This window comes from Acinonyx jubatus, chromosome C2 (genome assembly GCF_027475565.1).
Source record: "Acinonyx jubatus isolate Ajub_Pintada_27869175 chromosome C2, VMU_Ajub_asm_v1.0, whole genome shotgun sequence".
In the NCBI taxonomy this organism is placed as follows: Eukaryota; Metazoa; Chordata; class Mammalia; order Carnivora; family Felidae; genus Acinonyx; species Acinonyx jubatus.
In genome coordinates, this window is record NC_069384.1 from 40,014,583 (window position 1) to 40,038,739 (window position 24,157).

Genomic DNA, 24,157 nt, shown 5'->3' on the forward strand with positions numbered 1-24,157 from the left:
ATGTTTTTTATACATTTTAAAAATGTAATTAAAATTTGTCAGTATTTCTCTCTTGCTTCAGAACCTTTTTTTAAACTTTTTTTTAATGTTTATCTTTGAGAGAGAGAGAGAGAGACCGAGAGAGAGAGAGAGAGAGAGAGAGAACGAGCAGGGAGGGGCAGAGAGAGAGGGGGACACAGAATCGGAAGCAGGTTCCAGGCTCAGCTGTCAGCACAAACCCGAATGCAGGGCTCGAACTCGTGAACCATGAGATCATGACCTGACCGAAGTCAGAAGCTTAACCAACTGAGCCACCCTGGTGCCCTTATTGCTTCGGAATCTTGAATTATAGTTAAGAATGATCTAAAGAAAAATGATTTCTCTATAGCCAAGTTATATGGGATTTTTTTCCTGATATTTGTAATGCTTAATTTTTTACATTTAAGTTTTTTATCTATTTTGAATTTTTTGTTTGGAAGCTGGAGTGAATCAATTTTGTGTTTATATAACATTTGGCTATGCAATATGAAGAAGTCAACTTTGCCCCTACTGATTTGAGATGTTGCTTTTGTTGTATACACACTTTTCACATGCAGTTGGTCTATTTTTGGATTTTTCCTTTCATTAGGCTATTTGCTCATCTGCCAGTATAATGTTGGTTCAATATAGAATATATTGGTTCAATATAGAATGTTGGTTCAATGTAGGTTCAAAATGTTTTAATGTTGGCTAGTTCCTTTTCATTGCTCTTGCTGTTTCATGGTTTTTCTTAGATATTCCACTTTGTAAATCAACTTGTCTACCTCCAGAAAAACTTGAAAGTGCTTTTACTGTATGTAAAATTTTTAATTACTTAAGGAGAATTGAGTGCTTAACTTATTGAAGTATGTACTTTATATGTTCTTTACATTCTTCTAATCCAAGGACACTGGAATAATAATGTTATTTTGTTGTTGTTGTTAATTTGAGAGAGAGAGAGAGAGAGAGAGAGAGAGAGAGAGTAGGGGAGTGGGGTAGAGGGGGAGAGAAAGAGGGAAGGAAAATCTCAGAGTCTGCGTGGGGCTTGATCCACAACCCTGGGATCATGACCTGAGCTGAAATTGAGTCGGACACTCAACTGACTGAGCCACCCAGGTGCTTCAGTAATGCTAAAATTTCTTCCAACTTAAATGCTATTTATGTCATGTATTTTTGCTATATTTTAAAGCCCAGATGAGGGGCACCTGGCTGGCTCAGTCAGAAGAGTGAGCACCTCTTCATCTGGGGGTCATAAGTTTGAGCCCCATGTTGGGTGTAGAGATTACTTAAATAAATAAAACAAAACAAACTATACATATATATATATATATATATATATATAATATATATATAGTTTAAATATATATATATTTAAAATAATAATATATATATAATATATATAATATATATATCTAGTTTAAATATATATATATATATTTAAAATAATAATAATAAAGCCCAAATGAGATTATTTCTTCATGCTGTCAAAATCTGTAGCCTGTATATTCACTAATTCTCATCGTAGATCCTTCTTGCTAATTTGATTTCCTATGTGTTTGAAAACAGTTTCTATTTTTCTGTGGTTGTTTATACCTTGCTTTTGGTATTTGATATTTTATAGTTTACTGTGATTAGCTAGGTGTAGACTTAATTTTTATTAATCCTTATGGGATTTCTTGGGCTTACTGGATCTGAGGTTGGTATTTTTTCATCAATTATGAAAAAGTCTTCCTTGTTTTTGTCTTTGCCTCATTTCTCTCTCCCTCCCTCCCTCCCCCTTTCTCTCTCTTTTTGTGCAAATACAGTTAGACATGTTAGACAGATATACTCCATTACCTGTATCTCCAGTTCTTGCTTGTGTTTTTCATTTCTCTCTCTACATTGTACTCTAATTTAGTAAGTGGATTTCTTGCATTTGGTTGGTTAAGCATCATACTTGATTGGAATTTTCTTATGGTGGATAAATACAAAAATCCACATTCTTATATTTTAGTATGAAAATTACTTATATGCTACGGAGACCCAAAAAAGAATAGTGAGTCTAGTTATAACTACCAAACAATCTACTATGTGTGTCTTATTTTAAGGAAGTGTGGTACCTTATTTCCATTTGTAATAGATGAGAAATTATGGTCTCATTTACAAGCATCCCAATGACATAATATAGTTTGTTTCATAAATAGGGACTGCAGCAGTACTTTTGTTATGCAAGCTTGTGTAGCTCATAAGCTATGATGAATGATGGAAGTCCCATAAGTATGATTATATATGGCATATTTTTTTTTTACTTCAAAGGCATTTTATCATGTATTTGTTTCACTATAATTTATATCTTATATAAATTATTTTGTTCAAGTAATTCTATTTTGAATAACTTAATTTACATAAATGAACTTTAGGTAACTCATAACTTGGACTAGGGTTAATTATACATTGATTAGTATATAGACTGTTAATATTAAATATGTATTATACAAACATTAAACATGATATTAAACATACTCAAAATTAGTATAAACATTATACAATAATAAATTTTTAGAAAGAAACCTCTTTTTTTCCTTTTTTTTTAAAGTTTGCTTATTTATTTGTTTATTTAGAGAAGGAATCCCAATAATTCAGACATTATATAATTCTGCATATTTTGTTGAATTCTCTACAAGGTCATGTGCATCTGTATATTCCTATCTAGAGCACATTTTATTTCCACTAAGAATCTTTGTTATCTCTCCCTCTTTCAATACAATTAATTGCCCTAACAGTCAATACTATCTACCCAACATAATGATGCAGTCCCTCCCGCTTCTACCTAGTGCATATCTAACGCCTCCTCCATCTTTCAACATGTTATAATAGAGACATGTGTAAGGTACAATACTACAATAGCACAGAATCAGCTACAGAGAAGGAAGGGTGGTTTAGACCAAATTCCTAGGTGAAATTGTGTAAATAGGTCTTGAGGAGGCAACAAACCCAAAGACCTTAAAAGCATAGGAGTTAAGGGAATGGGGAGAAGTTTGCTGTGATTGGAGAGCATGACATTTGTGATAAAAGCTATGTGTGTTAAGTGTAGTTTTGAATCAGACATAAAAGTTCTTACACTGTGGTAAGGAATTTGTATTTCCTGCTCTAGGTTAATGATCTCAAATACCTATATAGAATAGGAAGGGAATGATAGTAATAAGTAAGTCAAGCAGCTAGTATGTTGGAGACATAAGAGAGGTGAATGGAGACTGGCCAGTTGGAAAGGAGGTTCATGGTTTGTCTAAAGGCAGTAGAGTAGATGCCCATCTCATAGAAGGATGCAAACCCTGTGTTATTGGGGCTCTTAGTTTTTTAAGAGCTCACAGAAATTTAGATTTAATCTGAAGTAGCACAGTTTTTAAATATTAGCAACTGACTAAATTAAAAAAAAAAATTACTCATACAAAACAAATGTGTCAGCTGAAGGTCTTTGCTTAAATGGTACAGTCCAAACAGCAATTTGTAAAGTCTGTTAAAGTAGTCAAATCATTCTGTGTTTTAGGACGATAACAGTGGCAGCTATATTGAACATGGATTTTAAGTAAGTGTGGAATAATAGCAAGACTGAAGATAGGAAGGGCCTGTTAGAAGTTTAAAGATGAGATAGATGTGAATTAATGCTTTGTTAATAGGGATAGAGAGGAGTCCAAATGTAGGCTGCTGGAGCTTTTTCCATATTCATTGATAGTAAATTAAGAATTACAAAAGAGTTAATAATGACACATAATTATTTTTATTCCTGACACCTAAATTCTGTTTTACTTATGTGGACTCATTTGATTTTACCAGTTTGTTGCATATCCTTCTAGATACTTTTGACAATATGCATTGCTATTCATGTGCCCTCTACCCCCCCTTCACACAAATGATAATATAATTAATATATTTCTGCATCTTTCCTTAACAATATATCTTGGAATTTTTTTCTTATCTATTCATACAGATATAAGTGTATTCTCACTAAAATTCTCATTAAAATTTGCATTATATTTCATTGTATGGGTGTATTAGAATTCATTTACCCAGCCCCCTGTGGTAGACATAATGTTTCTCTTCTTTTGCTGTTACAAATTATCTACGGATGCATATCCTTATATATGTCTTTAAGCTAATGTGTGTATGTTTGCCTGATTTAGTTCCTATAGGTGGAATTGGCTAAGTCAAATGATAATGTGTACATTGTAATTTTTCTGATGATTATAACTGTTGCCCTTAAAAGAGGTAGTACCTCCTACCATCCCTCCAAGATATCAGAACCGATTTCTCTACATCAGAACTATCATAGAATATACCAACATTTTCACTTTTGTAAATATGATAGAAAAGGTATTTCATCTTTATAAATTTTTACTTAATTAAGTAGAGTATCTTTTCATATTTGAAAACAAAATCCACTTGTGTTTCTTTCCTGTGAGGTAGCCCTCTCTTACCCAGTTGTTAACTTTTTAAAAATTACTTGTTTAAGCCTTTTAATTAAGGGAAATCAGCAAAGAATCTTTCTTAGTGTATCATTTTGCTTTGATTGTTTTTATGTTTTTGGTCTGCTGACATTTAAAAATTTTAAGTAATCAAATTTTTATAAAATATAATTTTATGGGGCATGGTTATTATGTTATTTACAAGAGTCTTTGTAGTATTGTGTAATACTTGAGTGTTTTATATAATTTTTAAAAGTGTATTATCTCATCGTTTGCATCTTAAAAACTTCATTCTTTATTAGTGATTAATTTGGATTAAAGGCAAAAAGTGTTTAAAAAATGCAACTATAGGTATTCCTAGTTGAGGATCTTCTAGGTGAATTAAAATCTAAAGATTTTGACGTGCTTGTCATTTGTACTACTTTAGGACTGCTAAGTAATACTAAATAATTTTTATAGTTTTTCAGCTCATTGATTAGGAAATAAGTCATATTTCCTCCTGTATGAAATTATGAATTGTTAAAGACACAGTATTTTCCAAAGACAATTATTTAAAAAAGATGAACCACAGATTTGGGGCAGTCTGTCAGGAGTGGGATAGTCAAGGTAAGCCCAGAGTTTGAGAACCCACGTGTCATTTATTAGATACCTAATTGGTGGCATTGCTATAATATAAATGTTGGCTGAGAGTATTCACAGTGACCTTCTAATTTTCTTATATTTTTGTGTCAATTTTATCCATCCCTTATATCCATCTGAAAAAAATTAGATTTTGAATTTTCTCTGGGGCTCATTGTACTAGGATGAAGCTGGACTATGTCCCCAGTTTAAATCATCTTGGCAGGTGTAGCAACATTTTTGCCACCTGGTAGTTATATATCATTGCATATATTTTTTCTTTTTTTGGCATTGTGAACTCTGTGGGCACGAGTAATGTAATTGTTCATTCTATAATTCTAGAACTTAAGTATATTTCTTTATATTTTCTTTGAAGACACTTCTATTAAAATTTTATTGAAAACCCAACATGAGTTTTAAATCTCAATATAATTTTTCAAAACTGGTTATTTTAAAACTAACTGATATTACATAGCTTTTATCTTTTAAATTGGGGCCAAACAGTTAAAGAAGCAATGAACATTATCATTTACTTAATCTTTCTAGGAGCTTCTTTGAGTTGCTGCTGTTCTTTGGAAGAGATGAGTTTTATGAAGAGCCACTAAAGGATATTCTTGGATCATTCCAGGTAAAACAGTTTACTCCTTCACATTTTGTCTACATTTAACACATGCCTGATTCTCCCCCTAAAAATGGTATATTGGTTATTTGTTGCTTGTAAGTTTTTATATTTACTAAGATGGCAATGCTTAGGATCCTCTTATACCAGCAGAAAAAGAAGGTTCTTAAAATTAACTTTTAGCTCTATTTCTAAGAACAGTTCAAATTAAGTTTCCAATTCTATATTTGCTAGACCAGAGCCTGCTGCTACCACCCTTGTGGGTTCCTAAGCACATCCTGCACATACACGGACACTTTTTATTGATAAAGACTTTGGTTTCATATCCAATCTAGAACTCAGCCCTAGTAAAAAAAAAATGACTTCTTGCCTAGCCTAAAAGCAGGCTGTCTCATGTCACTTTTTCCCCTTGGCTATACCCTAATTTTCTCATTTATTTTCTTAATAGCCTTCGCAAGATATGTAATTTGTTTGTTTGTTTATTCATTTGTTTGTTTGTTTTTGGCACATGCTACAAGAGAGGAGGGAGTAAATCCAGAAGGGAATGCCAAAGATCCAAGACCTCAACTGTAGACACAAGAACATTTGATCTTTTTACCATTTACTTAAGAAGCAGTTCCTAGTATTGTGGCTCACTAATGTGTCCTTGGCATTATCTCATCATTATTCTCTGGGTAGAATAAAGGAAGATGTACTTTGAGCTCCCTCTAGGGGTAAGGTGTTCAGATGTCATATCTCACATTTATTGCTATTGTGTGTTAATAAGAAAGGCTGTCCATCTTTGGGAAGGAGGTCAGCTTAATAACAGAAAAGTCGTGCAATACTTTCTCTCACCTAGAATTTTTACTTTATATTTATTGAAAGAGATCTTGTAGACTGAATTAAAATAGATTTTTATGATTTCTCACTCCGATGCACACATAAAAATAGGAAAATTAGGAGCAGACTTAGTTGGCTAACATATATCTAAAACTTCCTCACATTCAGAATCTGACTCTAGATTTGTTTTTCCACCAAGTCTTCACTGTCTGTTTTTCTACACCCTTTTGTCTTCAGTGGCATAAAAGTGTTGATGAAGTAGCATTTCCTAAAATAATTGATAAAAGAACTAAAAGCCATGGGCACTGGGGTTTTAAAAGCTTAAGTTGGTTTTATGATTCTGTTTAACCAGCCAGCTTTGACTCCTGCTTCAGTGTGTTGTTAAATTACATTGACTGCTCTACACCCTCCCCATACCATTTGCTTCACAAGTAAAAAGAGTGCTCTACTGGTCTCGTGGATTTTATTCTCAGTCATAAGTTTTCATGCTCTTTAAATGTCCATGGATGCAGAATGACAACCACAGCATGACCATCACCAGGCTGACTTGGATTCTAAGATAGCATTGGCTATAAAACATATTCTGATTTTACAGTTGTAGAAATACAAAAAAAAAAAAAATGCATCTTAGAATCAATGAAACTAGGCATATTACATATTCTACTTTATTCATTCTTACAATCAGCAAAAGAAGTAAAACTACCTATTTCCATGGAGCTTATATTCTTTTGATCTTGGGGTCATGAGTTTGAGCCCCATGTTGGGTGCAGAGATTACTAAAATAAATAAACTTAAAAAAAGAAAAAAAAGAGCCTCATGCTTTTCCAACTGAGCCAGCCAGGTGTCCCATCGTGGAGCTTACACTCTAATTAAAGTTTATATTCAGTATTTAAAACTTTGTAATTTTCTAGTCCATTTTTCCTTTGATACCTGTGTTTTTGGCAATCCATTTTTGAATTTTTTACTACGCAGATATGTATTGAGTCTTCTGTATATGTTAGGCACTAGGCTCTGGGAAAAACAGCAGTAAGCAAAACCAGAGAAACTGTCCTATTGTGAAGTTTAATTTTGGTATAGAGACAGAAAGACAATAAATCAAATCTTTGTAAATTTCAGAGTATTTTATTTTATTAAAAAAATTTTTTTAATGTTTGTCTATTTTTGAGAGAGAGAGAGAGAGGTGGGGGTGGGATAGAACGTGAGCAGGGGAGGGGCAGAGAGAGAAGGAGACACAGAATTTGTAACACAGAGCCCGATGCGGGGCTCAGACTTACGAACCATGAGATCATGACCTGATGGCCGAAGTCAGATGCTTAACGGAATGAGCCACCCAGGCGTCCCCATTTCAGATTATTTTAGAAAGCAACAAATGACTAAAAGAAAAATGAAACAGACCAGGGAGATGGAGTGCTGGCATGGTGTTATTGGGGAAGAAGATTTCAGTTGTAAATCAGGTAGTTAGGAAATGCCTCAAGGAGATATTAAATGAGCACTGATAATGGAAACTGCTGAAGCGTTTATAGAGTAAATGAGTCACAGTGTTTGAATTATGCTTTAAATGTGTGAAATCATAACATCTCTGAAGGGATAAATTTTTTTTTCTTTTGAGCATGGTTTCCAAGAGTTCTTGGTTTTATATCCTTTTCTAGCTCCTGCTTAAATTCTAAAGGCTACCCCTCCTTTTGTTCCCTTTTGTTTTTAAAACCTCTAGGCCAGTTCTGCTACTTCTGTTGCTGTTGCTTCTTCCTACTTCTTCCTTCCTTCCTACTCTGAATTTTCTTGAGCCTGTAACTCCTGCCTCCCAGGAGATTTCACCTTTTGTTCCCATTTTGTCCTCCATTTTCTGAACTGAGCTGCTGCTGTTTGGTGCTTCCCTGCCTGTGCCCTTAGGACCCAAGAAGGGCCAACATGTAGTCCATCATGTGTACTCCCCAAAACCCTTGTGTTTGCTAAGCTTTGTAAATTGCCCAGGCTTCGACATATCTCACAGCCTAGTGATAATCCCAGTGTCAGCTTTTGAAATGTTTTTAGATTTTCTACTAATGCAAACTCTATTTCCCCAAGTGGTTCATTACTGTCCACCTTCATGAAGATTCATACCAGCTTAAGTTCTTGTTCATTTTCCTCTACCATAAGCATGGCAAACATAATGCTGCTCACACTTTAAGATACCTGCGAATCTTGTTAAAACGCAGATATTGATTCAGTAGTTCTGGGGTGGGGCCTGAGAGTCTGTATTTCTGTCAAGCTCAGAAGTGATGCCTAGGAGCTGGTCCCTGGACCACACTCTGAATTAGCAAGAGATTAACATTCTTTGCTGGATTTGAGTTAATTATCCTTTCTGTCAGGGTGTGGGCTCTGAAGTCATACTACCTGGATTTCTGTTCTCACAGTAAGACCAAAACCTGGCCCTTAAATTTATTCTGTTCTTCCATGAATTTCTGATCTCGTAAAACCTGAGCTGCTCAAGTAGAAATTTTAAATCTTCTTATCGACTGACTATAATTTTCTCTCTACCTTATTCCAAGAGGAAGTTCATTCTTAGAGCCAGATGTTCCATTTGCCTGCTTCTAAAAGTTTGCTTTCTTAACTTTTGGCTTCCAATAATTCTTCTTTACCTCAAAACAAAAAGATGACACATTTCTTATATGATGCTCCTACTTCATCATTATTATTTTGAATCTGTTCACTGATGAGCTTTCCATAGCCTAGTAATTGAATTCATCTACTAGATCTCCAAAACCCATTAATGTAATTAAAATTAGATTCCCAGTGAAATGACAAAAATAATATGAGAACAAAATTCCTTATGAATGTTGGAAACTAGGATGAGGCTCTATATCAAGTACTCAGGGATGAATCCATCTGGAGCAATGAACCAAACAATGCCTGGTTACCTGAATGTGATTAAATAGGGGAGAGAGACCTGGAAAGGGGGAGACCTTCCAAATGTTATCTGTCCCCTGCCTCCATCAGCTTATAACAGTGAGGATTGTAAGAAATACCAGATGGTGGGGCTTAGGTGTGGGGCCGATCTCATTTTTGATGGTGCTTCTGGAAAGTGTACCACATGTGCAGCAGAGCCCACAAAACAGGAATACTGATGTGACTATGCTACCAATATTAAAAATGGGATGTATGGCTCTTCATGAAAGCATTCCTTCCACTGAAAAAATGAAGAGACGACCCAAACTAAATGGAACCTGCCCCAATATCCAGAAGTTAGAAATTTTTGAAAAGTGGTGTGGTAGCTGTAGCTTCTCGTTACTACTTCGTGGGTCATTGATCTAACAAATTAAACTTCTCTCTTGGTTGAGCTTGAAGGATTCAACAGAGACCTATTTACCCATTAGTAAAACAGCTCTTTGTTCTAGATATTCTAGGTAAAGATGAATAAAGAGGTTAATACCAGTTACCGTCAATTACATGGTTAAGATAAGACAGTTTAAAAAAAAGAAGAGATCAGTTTTGTTCTCTCTTTGGTTAAGTTCAGGGTATCATCCATGAAACTGGAAGTGAAATTGTAAAGAAGGGACCATCCTAGAGAATGTATGGAGGTAAGATATTGTATGGAGATGAAACTACTAAATTAAAAGTATAGTGAAGGTGATCAACAACAGATTAGCTCCAGAAAAAAAACAAATCAGTGAAAGAAACAGATCTCTAAAAATGTATTTCCAATTCATAGTTACATGCAGCCATATCTTATTATAGTCTTCAATTTTTAGGATAAAGGGAAGTTCCTACAAATGCAGGACTCATGTAAAATAGGATTCCCACAAAGGAAAAAAAAACCCCAAAAACAGGCTAGCAATGAATTTCTCCATTGTAACAAATACCAGAATAAATAATGTCTCTGGAGTTTTTCAAGGTAAAAAATACTATTTAATAATACACCTGCCAAGCTCTATAGTTTATGAGAGAGAGCAACAGAAAGAAATAGTCCAAATGCTTGCAGAACAAAACAAATACAAGTCTTTAAAAAAAAAAAAAAAAGTATGCCACTGATTTAGAAACGGTCAAAATAAAGAACTTAACAAATAGAGTTGTTATAAAATTAAAAAATAGGACTGACGTGAGGAAACAAGTAAAAATTAGTAGACTTGCTAATATGGCTATAATGAAAATTCTATTAATGTTAGAAATGATTCTGGAAAAAGAAAATAAAAGCACAGATACAATGATCTGGAACAAAAATCTCGGATTATGGTATTGATTGGATGGAGGTAAAGAAGCTAGAGAAGAATCAGGTATATTCTTGGGCATCTAAGCTGAACTAACCACATAGAGTAGTGCCATTCACTAAGTGGGCAGTGATTATAGGCAGAGGAACAGGATATAGAAAGAAGATAAGTTCCATTCTAGACAGAGTTTCAAATATCTTTGGAACATCCAAGTACTAATGCCCAATGATGGTTAGATTGGTGGGTCTACATATATTTTTTTTAACCAAGAATATGTATTACTTTGGGGTGCCTGGGTGGCTCACTACATTAAGCATCTGACAGTTGACTTCTGCTCATGTTATGATCTTGCAGTTTGTTTGTCGGTTCGAGCCCCACATCAGGCTCTGTGCTGGCAGTGCAGAGCCTGCTTGGGATTCTGTCTCTCTGCCCCACCCCTGCTTGTTCTCTATCTCTCTCTCAAATAAAAATAAACTTAAAAAAATATTTTAAAAAGTATGTATTACTTTTATAAATCAAGAGAAAAATAGATGTTATAAAGCTCCCCCCACCCCAATTTAGGGAAAAAAAAAAAGACCCTGGAGTAATCAGCAAATGCCAACCAATAAAAGCCCTACTTCTAGAGCTCGGCATGTGTTTTAGTAAGCCTGACCTGACCTCAGTGAAAACTATCCTCATCCCTTGGGGTCAATGTATAAGTCACAAAGATCTTTTTTTGTTCAGAATAGAAGTGAGCCTTAGTTAAGCTTTCTTTCCTGAGACTCTACCCATTTTTAATCTACTTGTCCTTCTTTGGGTAACTGGGGGAAGCAGATGGGAGGAGATAGGGGATACAACCTCCCAAACAAGAAGAGGCCCAAAGCTATCTTACTGCAATAGTGTTGAAAGAGAAGAACAATAAGAATCAAAAGTAAAAGCACCAGCCACTAGAGAGGAGTTATGTCTATCCTGTTTCACTGGGGCAAGTGTTGATCTCTCCTAAGAAGTCAGAGTGTGTATATTCGTTGGCATTATAAACCAGCATAGCTCCCAGGTTTTATTTTTAGCTACTATGAAGTTTAGAACCAACCACTGACTTTCTCCTAAAACCTTTTGGACTATATTCCCTTCTTAGACTACTTGGAATAAGTTGCCCAAAGACTTAATTTGGCAAAGTCCTAATCTTGGTATTCAAAACCACCTTTGTAGTGCTGGTTAAGAGGCTTTGAAGACTATGATCATGTCAACTTAAGAGCAAGACATTTTGAGGGCCAGTTTCAAAATTGTGTGTCCTTATTTTTTTCTTCTCTAATAGAATTCCTCTCCTGTCTCTGCTCAACTACATTTTGACTACATAGGAGTCCCTGCCCACCCCCCACCCCCCACCAGCTTTTTCACTGTGTACCGAAACACCAGTACCTCTGAATTCTATCTGCCTCTCCAGCTAGGCTGTTAGATCTCATAGGCAGAGACTACTTTCATCCTTGTGTCTCCAACACTTAGTAGTTACTAGACCCTAGTACTGATATGTGTGCCAACACAAATGAAGGCTAAATAAGTCCATAGACATTTTTTTTTCTTTTTTCCTTTTTTTTTAAAGAATCCCTCTTAGAGGGGCGCCTGGGTGGCTCAGTCAGTTAAGCGGCCGACTTCGGCTCAGGTCATGCTCTCACGGTCCGTGAGTTCGAGCCCTGCGTCGGGCTCTGTGCTGACAGCTCAGAGCCTGGAGCCTGTTTCAGGTTCTGTGTCTCCCTCTCTCTGACCCTCCCCCGTTCATGCTCTGTCTCTCTTTGTCTCAAAAATAAACGTTAAAAAAAATTAAAAAAAAAAAAAAAAAAAAGAATCCCTCTTAGAGATGTATCATCATTGCTGAGCTCTAAAAAATAAGAAACAATGAAATGTATTTTCTGAAATTTACCTCCTGGTTCATTGGTTACTAATATACAGTGATATGGGGAACAGATCAACAAATGCATTCATGGGATGAAACCATCAAATATTTACTTGTTGATTCTATTTTGACAATGTGTAGAAAAAAGAGAATTGAAAGGGATGGGGGAAAGATTTCACTGTCTATGAAAGAAACATACTTGACAAGTATGCCACATATTTAGCACTGGAATGAAAGAGACTGATATTAAAATTAAAGTTTCAGATTTTGAAATAATTTTTAAAAATTATATTCCTTAGATTAACCTTGTGTTGAAATGGGTAAAGCTTTGATAGTTTTTCATTATATTTTTGAAACTGTTACTACTAAGATTAATAAATCTTGTATATTACCACCTCAGAAATATTTCACTTTCTCTGTGTATTTTTTGTTTTTAATAATCTGAGAAGGAAACACTTTACTTCAACTGTTGAAGTTCTATAATCACTTTGCATAGATACAAGACCCAGAGTTATTTCAGGCATAAAATATATAATAAATGAGACAGTTAAGCTCAGGGGACCAAAAGCAAGCCTCCAAAAGATAGGGCTGTCAGCATCATATGTCAGGAAAGGCCAGTTTACCCTGACACATGGAACCAACAGTCATCTCAAAAAGTGAGTACTAAACATTGTTCAGTGATAGTTGTTCACACCATAGTATCCAGCTCTAACAAAGATCTTATATTCGAGCATCTTGCAATTTTGTGTTTTCAGGACCAGGCATGTAAGTGCCTTCAAAATCAGTAAGATTGACACTTTGAAAATAGCTCTAAAAGCACATCAGGGTCACTGAGGCATTCGCTTATCACTGAAAGATGATTCTGTAGTGTCTTAATACATAATAACTGGAATTATCAGCATCTTAATGCTTGAAGTAGTTTGTTTTCCCAGATAAAATATTAGATCATAGAAAATTTAGTTGTAAAGAAGAACTATGAAGGTCATTAAGGACCAGAGAGGACCAGAGAGATACATTCATTAATCTATTCAATAATATTTATTGGAGATTAACTCGCTCAATTTGTAGTATTGCTGGTACTGTGACCTCTTCTCTTGACTAACTCTTTGTTCTCTCTGCTATATCAGATTTTATATTTATTTCTTTATGTGGGAACCTATACTCCAGTAAACCTTGCATACACCTTAATTCTGCTTCAGGGTCTCTGTTTTACAGGGTAAAACAGCAACAATAGTACTTCTCTGTTGGCCATATTATTTCATTTATGATTTAAAAATGTTAATAATAGGGTCATGCTTTCATTAACTTGGCAATTACCAATTCTGAAATTTGGTTATGCTGCAGTTGATGGTTTTCTGTACTTATGATTGGCTTCCACTTCAGCTAAAACTTTGATTGCTAATTTAAGTCACATTTATATTCATTACTTAAGATTTTTTAAATGTATAAAAATGTAATCATGTCTGTTAAACAGGGAACAATTACTTACACTTAAATATTCATTTTTTTTCCAAAGTCCCAAATGGGATATCTTAAATAGTTCACTAAGTACATGATTGTAGTTATTTTTAAAAATCAAATATATGTAATTTATAGGCATTAATGCATTTTTATAATTTTGAGATTGGGAGTCACCCTGGAAATTGTTGATCCAATAATCCCTTATTTTACAGGTCAGAAAATTAAGCTCCTGTGGAGTCGAGGTTTATAGAACAAGGGCCTAAGTATTACTCTCAACCAGTATGAATAGATATAATCATGTGTTTACAGTAATGTATATGTCAAAACAATAGTATGAAGTTAAAAAAATTTTTTTAATGTTTATTTTCAAGAGACAGAATGTGAGTGCGGAAGGAGTAGAGAATGGGGGCAGGGGATCTGAAGTGGGCTCTGTACTGATAGCACAGAGCCCGATGGGGCTCGAACTCAACAAATGGTGAGATCATGACCTGAGCCGAAGTCGGACGCTTAACCAATTGAGCCACCCAGGCGCCCCTAATATATTTTTCTTAATGTTTGTTTATTTTTGAAGGAGAGAGAGAGAGAGAGAGAATGGGGGAGGGGCAGAGAGAGGGAGACACAGAATCAGAACCAGGCACCAGGCCCTGAGCTGTCAGCACAGAGCCTGACGTGGAGCTCGAACTCACCAGCAGTGAGATATGACCTGAGCTGAAGTCGGCTGCTTAACTGACCGAGCCACCCAGGTGCCCCTAAATTTTTTTTTTTTTTTTTTAGGTTTTATTTATTAAAGTAATCTTTCTACCCAATGTGGGTCCTGACCTCACGACCCCAAGATCCAGAGTTATATGGTCCACCAACTGAGAGCCAGGAGCCCCTAAAGAAATCTTTATGTATAAACTTTGTTTGTTTTTTTTTTTTAATTTTAAGTAATCTTTACACCCAACATGGGGCTCAAACTCACAACCCTGAGATACAAGAGCTGCATGCTCCACCAACTGAGCCAACGAGGAGCCCTTATACTACTATCTAAATGCTTTGTTAACTTACATTCTGAGACCTCCTAAAGACTTGCATAGCAGAGACAGGAAGAAGAAACTAATGTGGTTATCTAAGTGATAGCAGATGAAGGCCTAGACTAGAGTGTAAACAGTAAAAATAACAGGTAGAAGCACATCACATAAGAAAGAAAACTGACATGATATTAGGATCAGTAGAAGACAGTTAAAAAAAAAAAAAGGAGACAGTTTTATATTTGATTCCAAACACAAATGTAAAAACAAATAATACCTAAAATCAGGAATGTCCAGACTTCTGATAGCACAACCATCTAGGTTTTTTTAAAAAACAGAATATTCTCAATACATATATATGTATTATTTATGGATATGTGCTAATACTATATACATTATGAAACATAAAAAACATTTAAAAAAATGAAACTAAAATAATGTTTTAACAGTGTAAAAACTAATGATAGCAGTATGACTTAATATGCTTTATTTTTGAAAAATTCTAACACTTGGTCATATAGTCTGATTTTAAGGTGTTTACTTTGATACTTGGTTTTAATATTTGTCATAGGTGAAAAATTTTCTCAACTGTGATACTGAGTTTAAATTCCTTCTACCCAAATTACAAAGAGTTGTTGAAATTTGACTACTAAATTTCTATTGTTACTGACATCAATGTTTTGATACTAACCATTTTTAACATATGACTCTGAAAGCCCATTAAAATGCTCCAGTTGAAAGCTTTTTCAACAAAAAATTCTAGTTTAAGTTTTTTAATACAAACATTGTAAGTGACATACTGATTTTGGCAACAGCAAACCTGCAAGAATGTAAACACTTCCAAATATTCATTTTAAATGATTTTCTCCATAACTTTCTTTTGAAAAGCAGTAACTTTTTCACTGTTATACTGTCCTCTTTATATGGGCAAACTCAGAATGTTTATTTTTTAAAAACATTAGGTAAATATTCCTTAGGAACTTACCACAGAAAAGAACAGCAAATGTGTAATGTTATCTTTTTGAAAAAGAAAACTACGTAACAACTTTAAATTTTACAACTTTTTTAAATGCTTTGCCATGAGATAACCAATGGAAGTGTAATAATAAAAGTTATGATCATTCTCCTCTTATTATGAAGTATTGTAAAGATTTTACTGTATTTTAAAGGCTCTGTTTTTATAACATTAACCACATTGAAGACCTTTTAAAAATTTTTTGCTTTGATTTGCTACAATAGCTTGCTTTATGAGTGAATTTGATATGGTATTCTACAGTTTTGCTCTGGAAGCTGCATTCAAAATAAGACAAATACTGCTTAATGTTTCTGATTACATGGATTTCCATAAAACTCGATTCTGATTAAAAAGTTATTATTGAGAATTTATCTTTTCTGGTATACCTTTCCTTTCTTGGCTCTGTTTGAACATGCTTTTAACTACCTAAGAAGTAAGATGTCAGCCCTTAATAACACAACGCTCCCTCTTACATGATAAATATCAGAAGAGTTGACTGGTACTGATTTTCAGTACTGCAGGAGAAGGAATTAACTTTATTATGGATTGAGGTAGCTAGTACAGGCTTCTCAGGGAAAAGCAGGATTATGGAAAGATAGGAAAGTATTTAGATTGGTTTACTGGAAGATTTCAATAGGTTTGTAGGAAGTTGTAGGAGAAAAAGAGTGAGTGATATGAGAAAAGCATAAGCAAGAAAGTACATGATGAATTTGAGACATGGAGGAGACCAGGCTGGAGGATTCATGATGTTGAATAGCTGAATGAGTTAGGTAGGTAAGTGCAGAGATCCTTAAATATGAAGTTCAGTCATTAAGAATTTCATCCTCTGGAAAAAAAAAGAATTTCATTTTATGATGAGCTGTTGAGGAGTTCAGATCAAGGACACTGAATATACAGCTTTGCAGACATGTTGGCGGGGGGGGGGGGGCAATTCTAATGAGGTAACAAGTTCAGGGAAGAAAATTCTTCTGGAACAAAACATTAAGTTTGCACCACAATAGATTCTGAAAGAAAAGTGAAGGAGGGGGTTTTGTTTTCTACCTTTGGCAAAAACACAAGGTTGAATGGAAGTTTCTGAGGGACAATTTAGCACAGTGATGGGTATCAATGATAGTAGACAGATGACTTAATAAAGGATTAGGTTAATGTACAGGTCCAAATTTTTAAGTAAACATTGTAAAAATATATATAATATGCATATATAGGAAGGATAGTTGTGAATTCTATAGTGACTTAAGTGCTTCCTTTTTTGCTTTGGAGGCTTTTGAATTGCGCATCATCCCCAAAAGCCACCATACTATCTAAGGAAGGAGGAGCCAAAATATACTTACAAACTTACTTGTTCTCTAATCCCATGTCTTTTTTTTTTTTTCCATCCCATGTCTTTTTAAATAAACCAAAATGAAATCTTCATTTCATCTCTATTTCCTGTCCAGAGCCATTTCCCATAGAAAATGGTCTCTAAAATAAGGTGCATTTGCCTCAATAAGTGCACACACACACACACACACACACACACACAAAACTCTCCCATACAATTTTTATCTTAGAAAAATGAACTTAAGCTAATTGACTAATTTTTAATAGAAGGATTGATAGGAGTACAAGTATATACTTTCTAGCATAAACATTTATGAAAGTACACACTCAATGTAGAAAGTATAATCAGAAAGTATGTCAGAGTTGACTCTGGGGTGGGGGTTGTTAAATATACAGTTTATCAGCGCTTTCCTCTAGAAATTTTGATTTAGTATATTTGAACTGGTGCTTGGGAATCTGTTTTTTAACAAGACCTCCAAGTATTTATTTTTCATCCATGTTTAGGAGATTAGCAATAGACCTATTTCACGAAGTCCAATTCTGGGTCTCACAATGCTAAGGGCTGTGTGATTGGTACCTCACCTATTGTGAGACAGCTAGAAAGATGGGTTGTCCAAGAGCTCAGCAGCAGAGCTAAAGCTCACCAGTGATTCAGGGACTAGCATCCAGCTCACCTTATGTCTTGTACTTTTATTGAACCAAAGCCAGCTTACAGTAGTTGAATTTTAGGGGTAGCAGTATGTGTGTCCAGGGTAATATAGGAGTTGATTCACCTTTAGGTTTGAAGTCAATGATTGTTTTAAAGCTGTTATCACAGATTTTTACTATGTTCCATGTGTTTAAAACAAATCATGGCTGATCAAAAAACTTTGTATCTTGTTTTTATGAATGCTATATAAACATGCTGACACATGGAAATGTAGAAATTAATTTTCTGCTAAGGCATTTGGGTGTGCAAAGATAAAATAGTTATCCAAAATGTTAAAAAATACTAGAAGATATAATAGCTAACATTTATTAAGTGCTTACTATGTGCCAGGCACTGTACTAAGTAAGCACTTTCAATACTGTATATTTAAACCTCACAACAATCCTATGAAGTAGGTGTTTTTAGTAACCATTCTGCAGATGAGTTAACTGAAGGAGCACAGAGAGGTTAAGTAACTTGCCCATTATTTATACAGTTTTGTTTGCTTGCTTGCTTGCTTGCTTGCTCATTTTAATTTGGGAATATTCTAAATAACTTCTAGAAGACACTTATTTTCATGTTATGACTTAATTATCTGTTGACTTCTTTGACTAAATGATTCTTTATCTTGAAACTTGATTCTTCTACTGCCTTGTTCTTTCATGAAACAAATAAAACCTCTTTTTGTGTATCTTAACAAGGAATAAAAAGTGGCATATAGATACTACTTTGGAACATTCAAATGATGAAAGAACATGACAAACAAAAGCAAAGTGTTTACTGCCACTTTGAACATGTAGCCTGATGATTTATATCATAAGTAAAATTTGTAATGGTGTATTGTTTAAGCTTTGCTTATAACTTACTAAGTTTTTAATGTCTGAAGGATATTTTGAGCACAGAAAGAAATTTTGGCAATTATTTGTGTTTTAATTGATGTGCCATTTATTCAAATTTTTAACATTGCCAATTTCAATGCCTAGTTTTTTCCTTAAGGCTGTAAGCTCGATGTATGCATTAAAAAATATGTATCTATTTATACCCTCACTAGGCCTTCAGTTAATCTTTTAATTATCAAATTAAATTCCCTGAAACATTTTAGAAACAATACCAAGGTATGTAATGAATCAAAAAAGCATAATCAAATAATTAAATCTCGTAAACCTAAATCTAAGAAATCAAATTTATAAATTCAGTCAACCAAGTTCTCCTAAATATTAAGCTTTGTTTACAAACTTGTTACATAATTCATATTATAATCACAAGTCTAAGATAAAAGATTCTCTAAAAATATTTCAAACATGTTTAAAAAAAATCCCAGAAAATACATAGACAAATTATCAGTTAATGCCCAACCTATCAGTACATCTTTATCTTAAAACTAATGTAAAGTCTTCTTATTATAGGTTGGATTCATTCCTTCAGCCTGCCATTTCTTTATCCCAAGACTACAAATCTGCTAATAGAACAATAATGCAATAGAATTTCCATCTTCTAGCCTTCCATCACAACTAGGCATATACATTTGGGATCAGAGCAGGGGACCTGTGTGTCTGCCAACCACAGTCTGCATTGGACAGGGACCCTTCTACCTCTTTCTTATAGTCAGGTTCTTGCTTGCCATTGTTAACAGAAGCTTTATGAGCCCTCACATAAACTGAACATTTAAGTTTTACATTTTTGCAACCTGGTTCTTTTCCTAGAAATGATGCATCCTGTAAGTTTTTCCCTTAGGTTTTAAAACCTGGTTCTTTTCCTAGAAATGATGCATCCCTTAAGTTTTTCCCTTGGGTTACACTTAATCCCTATTATAATTGGATTTTCTAAGTCCAATTATGTAGAAACTCTGTAACCTTTGGCATTAAAGCCTATTTGTGTACTGATGGGGTTTTAACACCCTACTTAGGTTACTATAGCAACCCTTTCTCTTTTATTATTTAATAGCGGACTCATTGACCATCAGTCATTTTATTGACAAGGATGATCAAGTTTAGTTTTTAACCCCTTTAAATTCACAAAGCCAAAATGATTTTTCTCTCCTAGGAATGCCAGAATCACCTCCGCAGATATGGAAATGTGAATCTGGAACTGGTGACTCGAATCATTAGAGATGGTGGCCCATGGGAAGATCCAGTGTTGCAAGCTGTTCTTAAAGCCCAGCCAGCATCTCAGGAGATAGGTACTTCAGGAGACTCAAAATCAAAACCAACATTTGTGAGAAGCAAGCGCAATTTTCATTTCTAACTAGAGCAGTAATAGTGATTTTTCTTTATCTTCTAATACTGAATGAGAGTAATGTATTTTCACATGAAGTGTGTTTAAATTGTTATACTAACCTGGCCCAAGAATGATTTTTGACACCAGACTAGGTACCTTTATGTATAGTAATTTTCCATTTATTCTAATGGGAATTCAGTGTAATACACTTACTGTCCAGATGTTACTTACAGAGAGTTTGGTTTCATCATTTGTTATATTTTAAAAATCTAGTTAAGTAGGAACAAACACCCTTAAAAACAACAACAACACCCTGCTTAAGCACATGGAATCTCCCTTATACAGGAAACTCTGAGGGCTGGAACTCTTTGTCAGTTTTTGTCACCACTACTGCATATCCTATACCCAGCCCAGTGCCTGGTACAGAGTAGGTACTCAATATAAGTATTTGTTAACTGAACCAAGTGACCATCTGAGGAATGTGTAAGTGAATGAGTGACGAGTTGAATGAATTCCAAGTACTCTGGAGCAGTATTTCCCAAACTTCATCCATTAGTAGAAGTTGAGTTTTATCTCATCCCTGAACGACCTGCATGCTTTGGTATCACCTCCTTTCCAGCATAGATCCACTGTGTTTCCTGTGGGCCAAAATTTCCTTTTGAGGCAAGAGGCTCTGTCAATTACTTCTAGGTAATTCTTTTTAAAAACTGTTTGCCATATTGTTCCTGAGCCCCAGAACATTTTGGATCATCAGAACTTAGAATGTAAACTCAGCAGTAGTGTAAGCAGAAAAAGCATGGAAAACATTTGAAAGCATGGAGAGAGCCCATGGAGTGCAATTATAAGATGGCCAGAAAGAAAAGACAAGACTTCCCACCCTTGTTCTGGTGAGGATACTTCACACCACATATTGTGCTGAGCAGGTTAGGATCTTTCCATTTGCCTCAGGTTAATAAGGGTTGGGGGTAGGTTTTGAGTAGAGTTGAGTGGAGAAGGGGCTATGCTTCTCCAGCTTAAGAGCAAATCAACTCCAGATACAAGTGTGGAGGACTGTGACAGAGATAGGAGAGAAGATGACGAAAGAGAGAAGATCAGGAGAAGTAGTTAAAAGTGGTGGGCTGAGATAGGAGGTAGAATAAGACTAGAGGAAAGAGCTACAATATGTATCATAGTGTTATAGTGGTAAATACCCAGGGCATACAAAGGAGACTGGAACTTGATGTGAGGGTTTCAGAAAGGAGTAAAAAACTGAAGAGGGAGGCAGTTGGAACTGAGGAGGAAGAGTTGTACCATCGAGGAAAAGTATATAGAGTCAATATAGGGAAGGCAAGGGTGACAGACTGAAGAAAACTATGAGGAGCCTGGGGAATGTGGTCAGATGGCACAGAAGCTAGATGAGGAGCTTCAAAAGAATAGAGAAGAAAGCTTGGGCTTTTAGGCTTCTCTGACTAGGAGCTAGAACAAATCTGTTGGTTGGTGTAAGGGCTGACGGTATGTCTCTCTCTCTCTCACTCTCCCTCTCTCTCATCCTTACATATATATTCCTTTCATACTTCCACTAGCATACCTCACTTTGGGAAAAGCTGCTCTAGAGCATCCATCATTAATATGGATGACTCTCCTCTAGTTGGTGACCATTAAGATAAAGACCAGTCTGAAGTTTATCTTTGTATTAACTCTATAAATCATTGTCTGCTTATCATATGCTGTAAACGGAATTGCAAGGCACATGTTGAAGCCCAAATAAAACATCACTCATAGGCATTTTAGAAACTACTGGTTAAACATACACAAGTAATGAAAACATTTTGATCTGAAATCATGAAATGTGGATCCCTGTTCCTGCTCTGCCACTTATTCTTTGTCCTTGGGCAAGTCATTTGACCTCTCTGAGTCTCAGTTTTGTGATCTGTGAAAGAAGTATTATGATACCTGTCATAGGTTGTTGTTAGGTCTAAATAAACTTAGGTAGATAAAGGTGTTTTTATGTTTTTAAGTTGTGTAAAGTATTAATTAGTAATTATTCTTAGTGATACATATATTAATAAGCAATCCTTTTTGGTACTACTTTTGGCTTAATTTTTGATAAGAAGTAATAAAACATTTTCCTTAATTCACATTACTTTTCTCTATACATCTAAATCAATGTGGTTTTAATGACAAAATAGGATTCAGCCTTTTAACCTTATGTGAATGACAATATTAGGCAACAAAATATAAAGTACATAAATAGACTAGAAATTCCAGACCCCATGTTATCTGAAACATATTTTAACATATTAGTGAACTGAAAAGAGAGTATTTCATTTTTTGTTAAATTTTTTTCAGTTTTTAGACTGAAATCAAAAGATACTTCTTGAGCAGTTTTGGTGTTACTCTTATTTCCATTTTTCCAATCATATGACTGAATATTATTTTCATAAATAAAATCCTACTAAGGAATATGCTATTTAGTTAAATAACCACTTAATCTAATTAGATGCCACATGTTAGTGGTAGAGTTTCAAACAACAAAGTTTGAGAATCTTTTCTTGAGAGTAATAAGAGTTTGTTTTCTTTTTAATATAGTGAACAAATATTTAAGTTCTGAAAATCCACTGTTCTTTGAACTACGTGCCAGATACCTAATTGCTTGTGAACGCATACCTGAAGCAATGGCTCTTATCAAATCTTGTATAAATCACCCAGAAATCAGCAAAGACTTGTACTTCCATCAAGCACTCTTCACATGTCTGTTTATGTCACCTGTAGAAGATCAACTATTCCGGGAGGTATTGTTTGAGTTTATGTTTGCCTTTTACTATTTTAACCTTATCAAAAATAAAAAAAAAAGTAGCCCATTCTTGTAAAATTCCTTTTACAGTAACACCAAAGGTTTTAGGATTACATTATTTAGATGTGTTCTCTTTGACACTATTCTTTAAGCTCACATTGAATTAGACAATCTGAGATTGACAATTGATGAAATTAACAAAGCATTCATCAATAAGCATTATATATGTTGAGCTTATTGTGTGACAGAAGAGGTTAAATAAAAATAGGAAGCATTTTAAATAAAAATTTAAATTAATTATTCAGCACTTGTTTTGTAAATACTTTTATAAAGTATTTTGCCTTTTAATAAAATATTAAGAAATTAAATGCTCATGTTTGTTGTTTTCGTTTTTTTGTTTGTTTTTTTTTTTTTAAGATGAAAGAATCTTTTCCTAATATAGAACCTATTCACTTACAAGTTGTAGACATTAATGAGATTAAAAGTAGTTATAAATTTCAGGTGCTAGATAGTAAAACTATGAAACCATGAAAATATTTCTGTATAATTCATCATTGTTTTTATAGAAGAAAACCAGAAATTTAAATTTTTTCCTGAATGTTTAATCCAGACATTTAATGCAACTAGCTTTTTAGGTATTTTTAATGATATGAACTGATTTTTCTTTTCCTCTTATAGCATTTATTGAAAACTGATTGTAAGAGTGGAATTGATATCATCTGTAACACTGAAAAAGAAGGCAAGACTATGTTAGCTTTGCAACTCTGTGAATCCTTTCTTATTCCGCAGCTCCAGAATGGGGATATGTACTGTATCTGGTAAGTGTCCCTAATATGGAAATTGAAATGGTAAGATGGAGAACAAAAGGAGAACTGGTTGGCAGAATCTGGACTTTATGTTTTAAAAAAAGTTCTGTGAAAATGTTAAGCCACATTTTAAAAATTTACTGTGCAAGAAACAACAGTAAGTTCTAAGATCTAAAAATTAAAAAAGACAATGACCATGTGCCAGTAACTGACAGTATAAATGTTTAATGTATTATAATGAAACAATTATATTTTAAATCAAATGTGGAATTTAGTTTTTTAAGACTTTATTTTTTAGAGCAGTTTTAGGTTTACAGT

The 24,157-nt window shown here is 34.4% G+C and overlaps 1 protein-coding gene across 4 annotated transcripts in view; it reads left to right on the plus strand.

Moving 5' to 3' along the window:
* ZNF654 (zinc finger protein 654) overlaps positions 1-24,157 on the plus strand; it is a 92,664-nt gene that overhangs the window by 48,812 nt on the left and 19,695 nt on the right. For 2 of the 4 annotated variants that reach the window (XM_015065956.3, XM_053220705.1), the window contains exons 3-6: positions 5,604-5,685; positions 20,087-20,222; positions 22,829-23,031; positions 23,712-23,851. In XM_015065956.3, coding sequence (XP_014921442.2) covers positions 5,604-5,685; positions 20,087-20,222; positions 22,829-23,031; positions 23,712-23,851 — 561 coding nt within the window. The other 2 variants (XM_053220706.1, XM_053220707.1) reach the window with 2 other exon arrangements.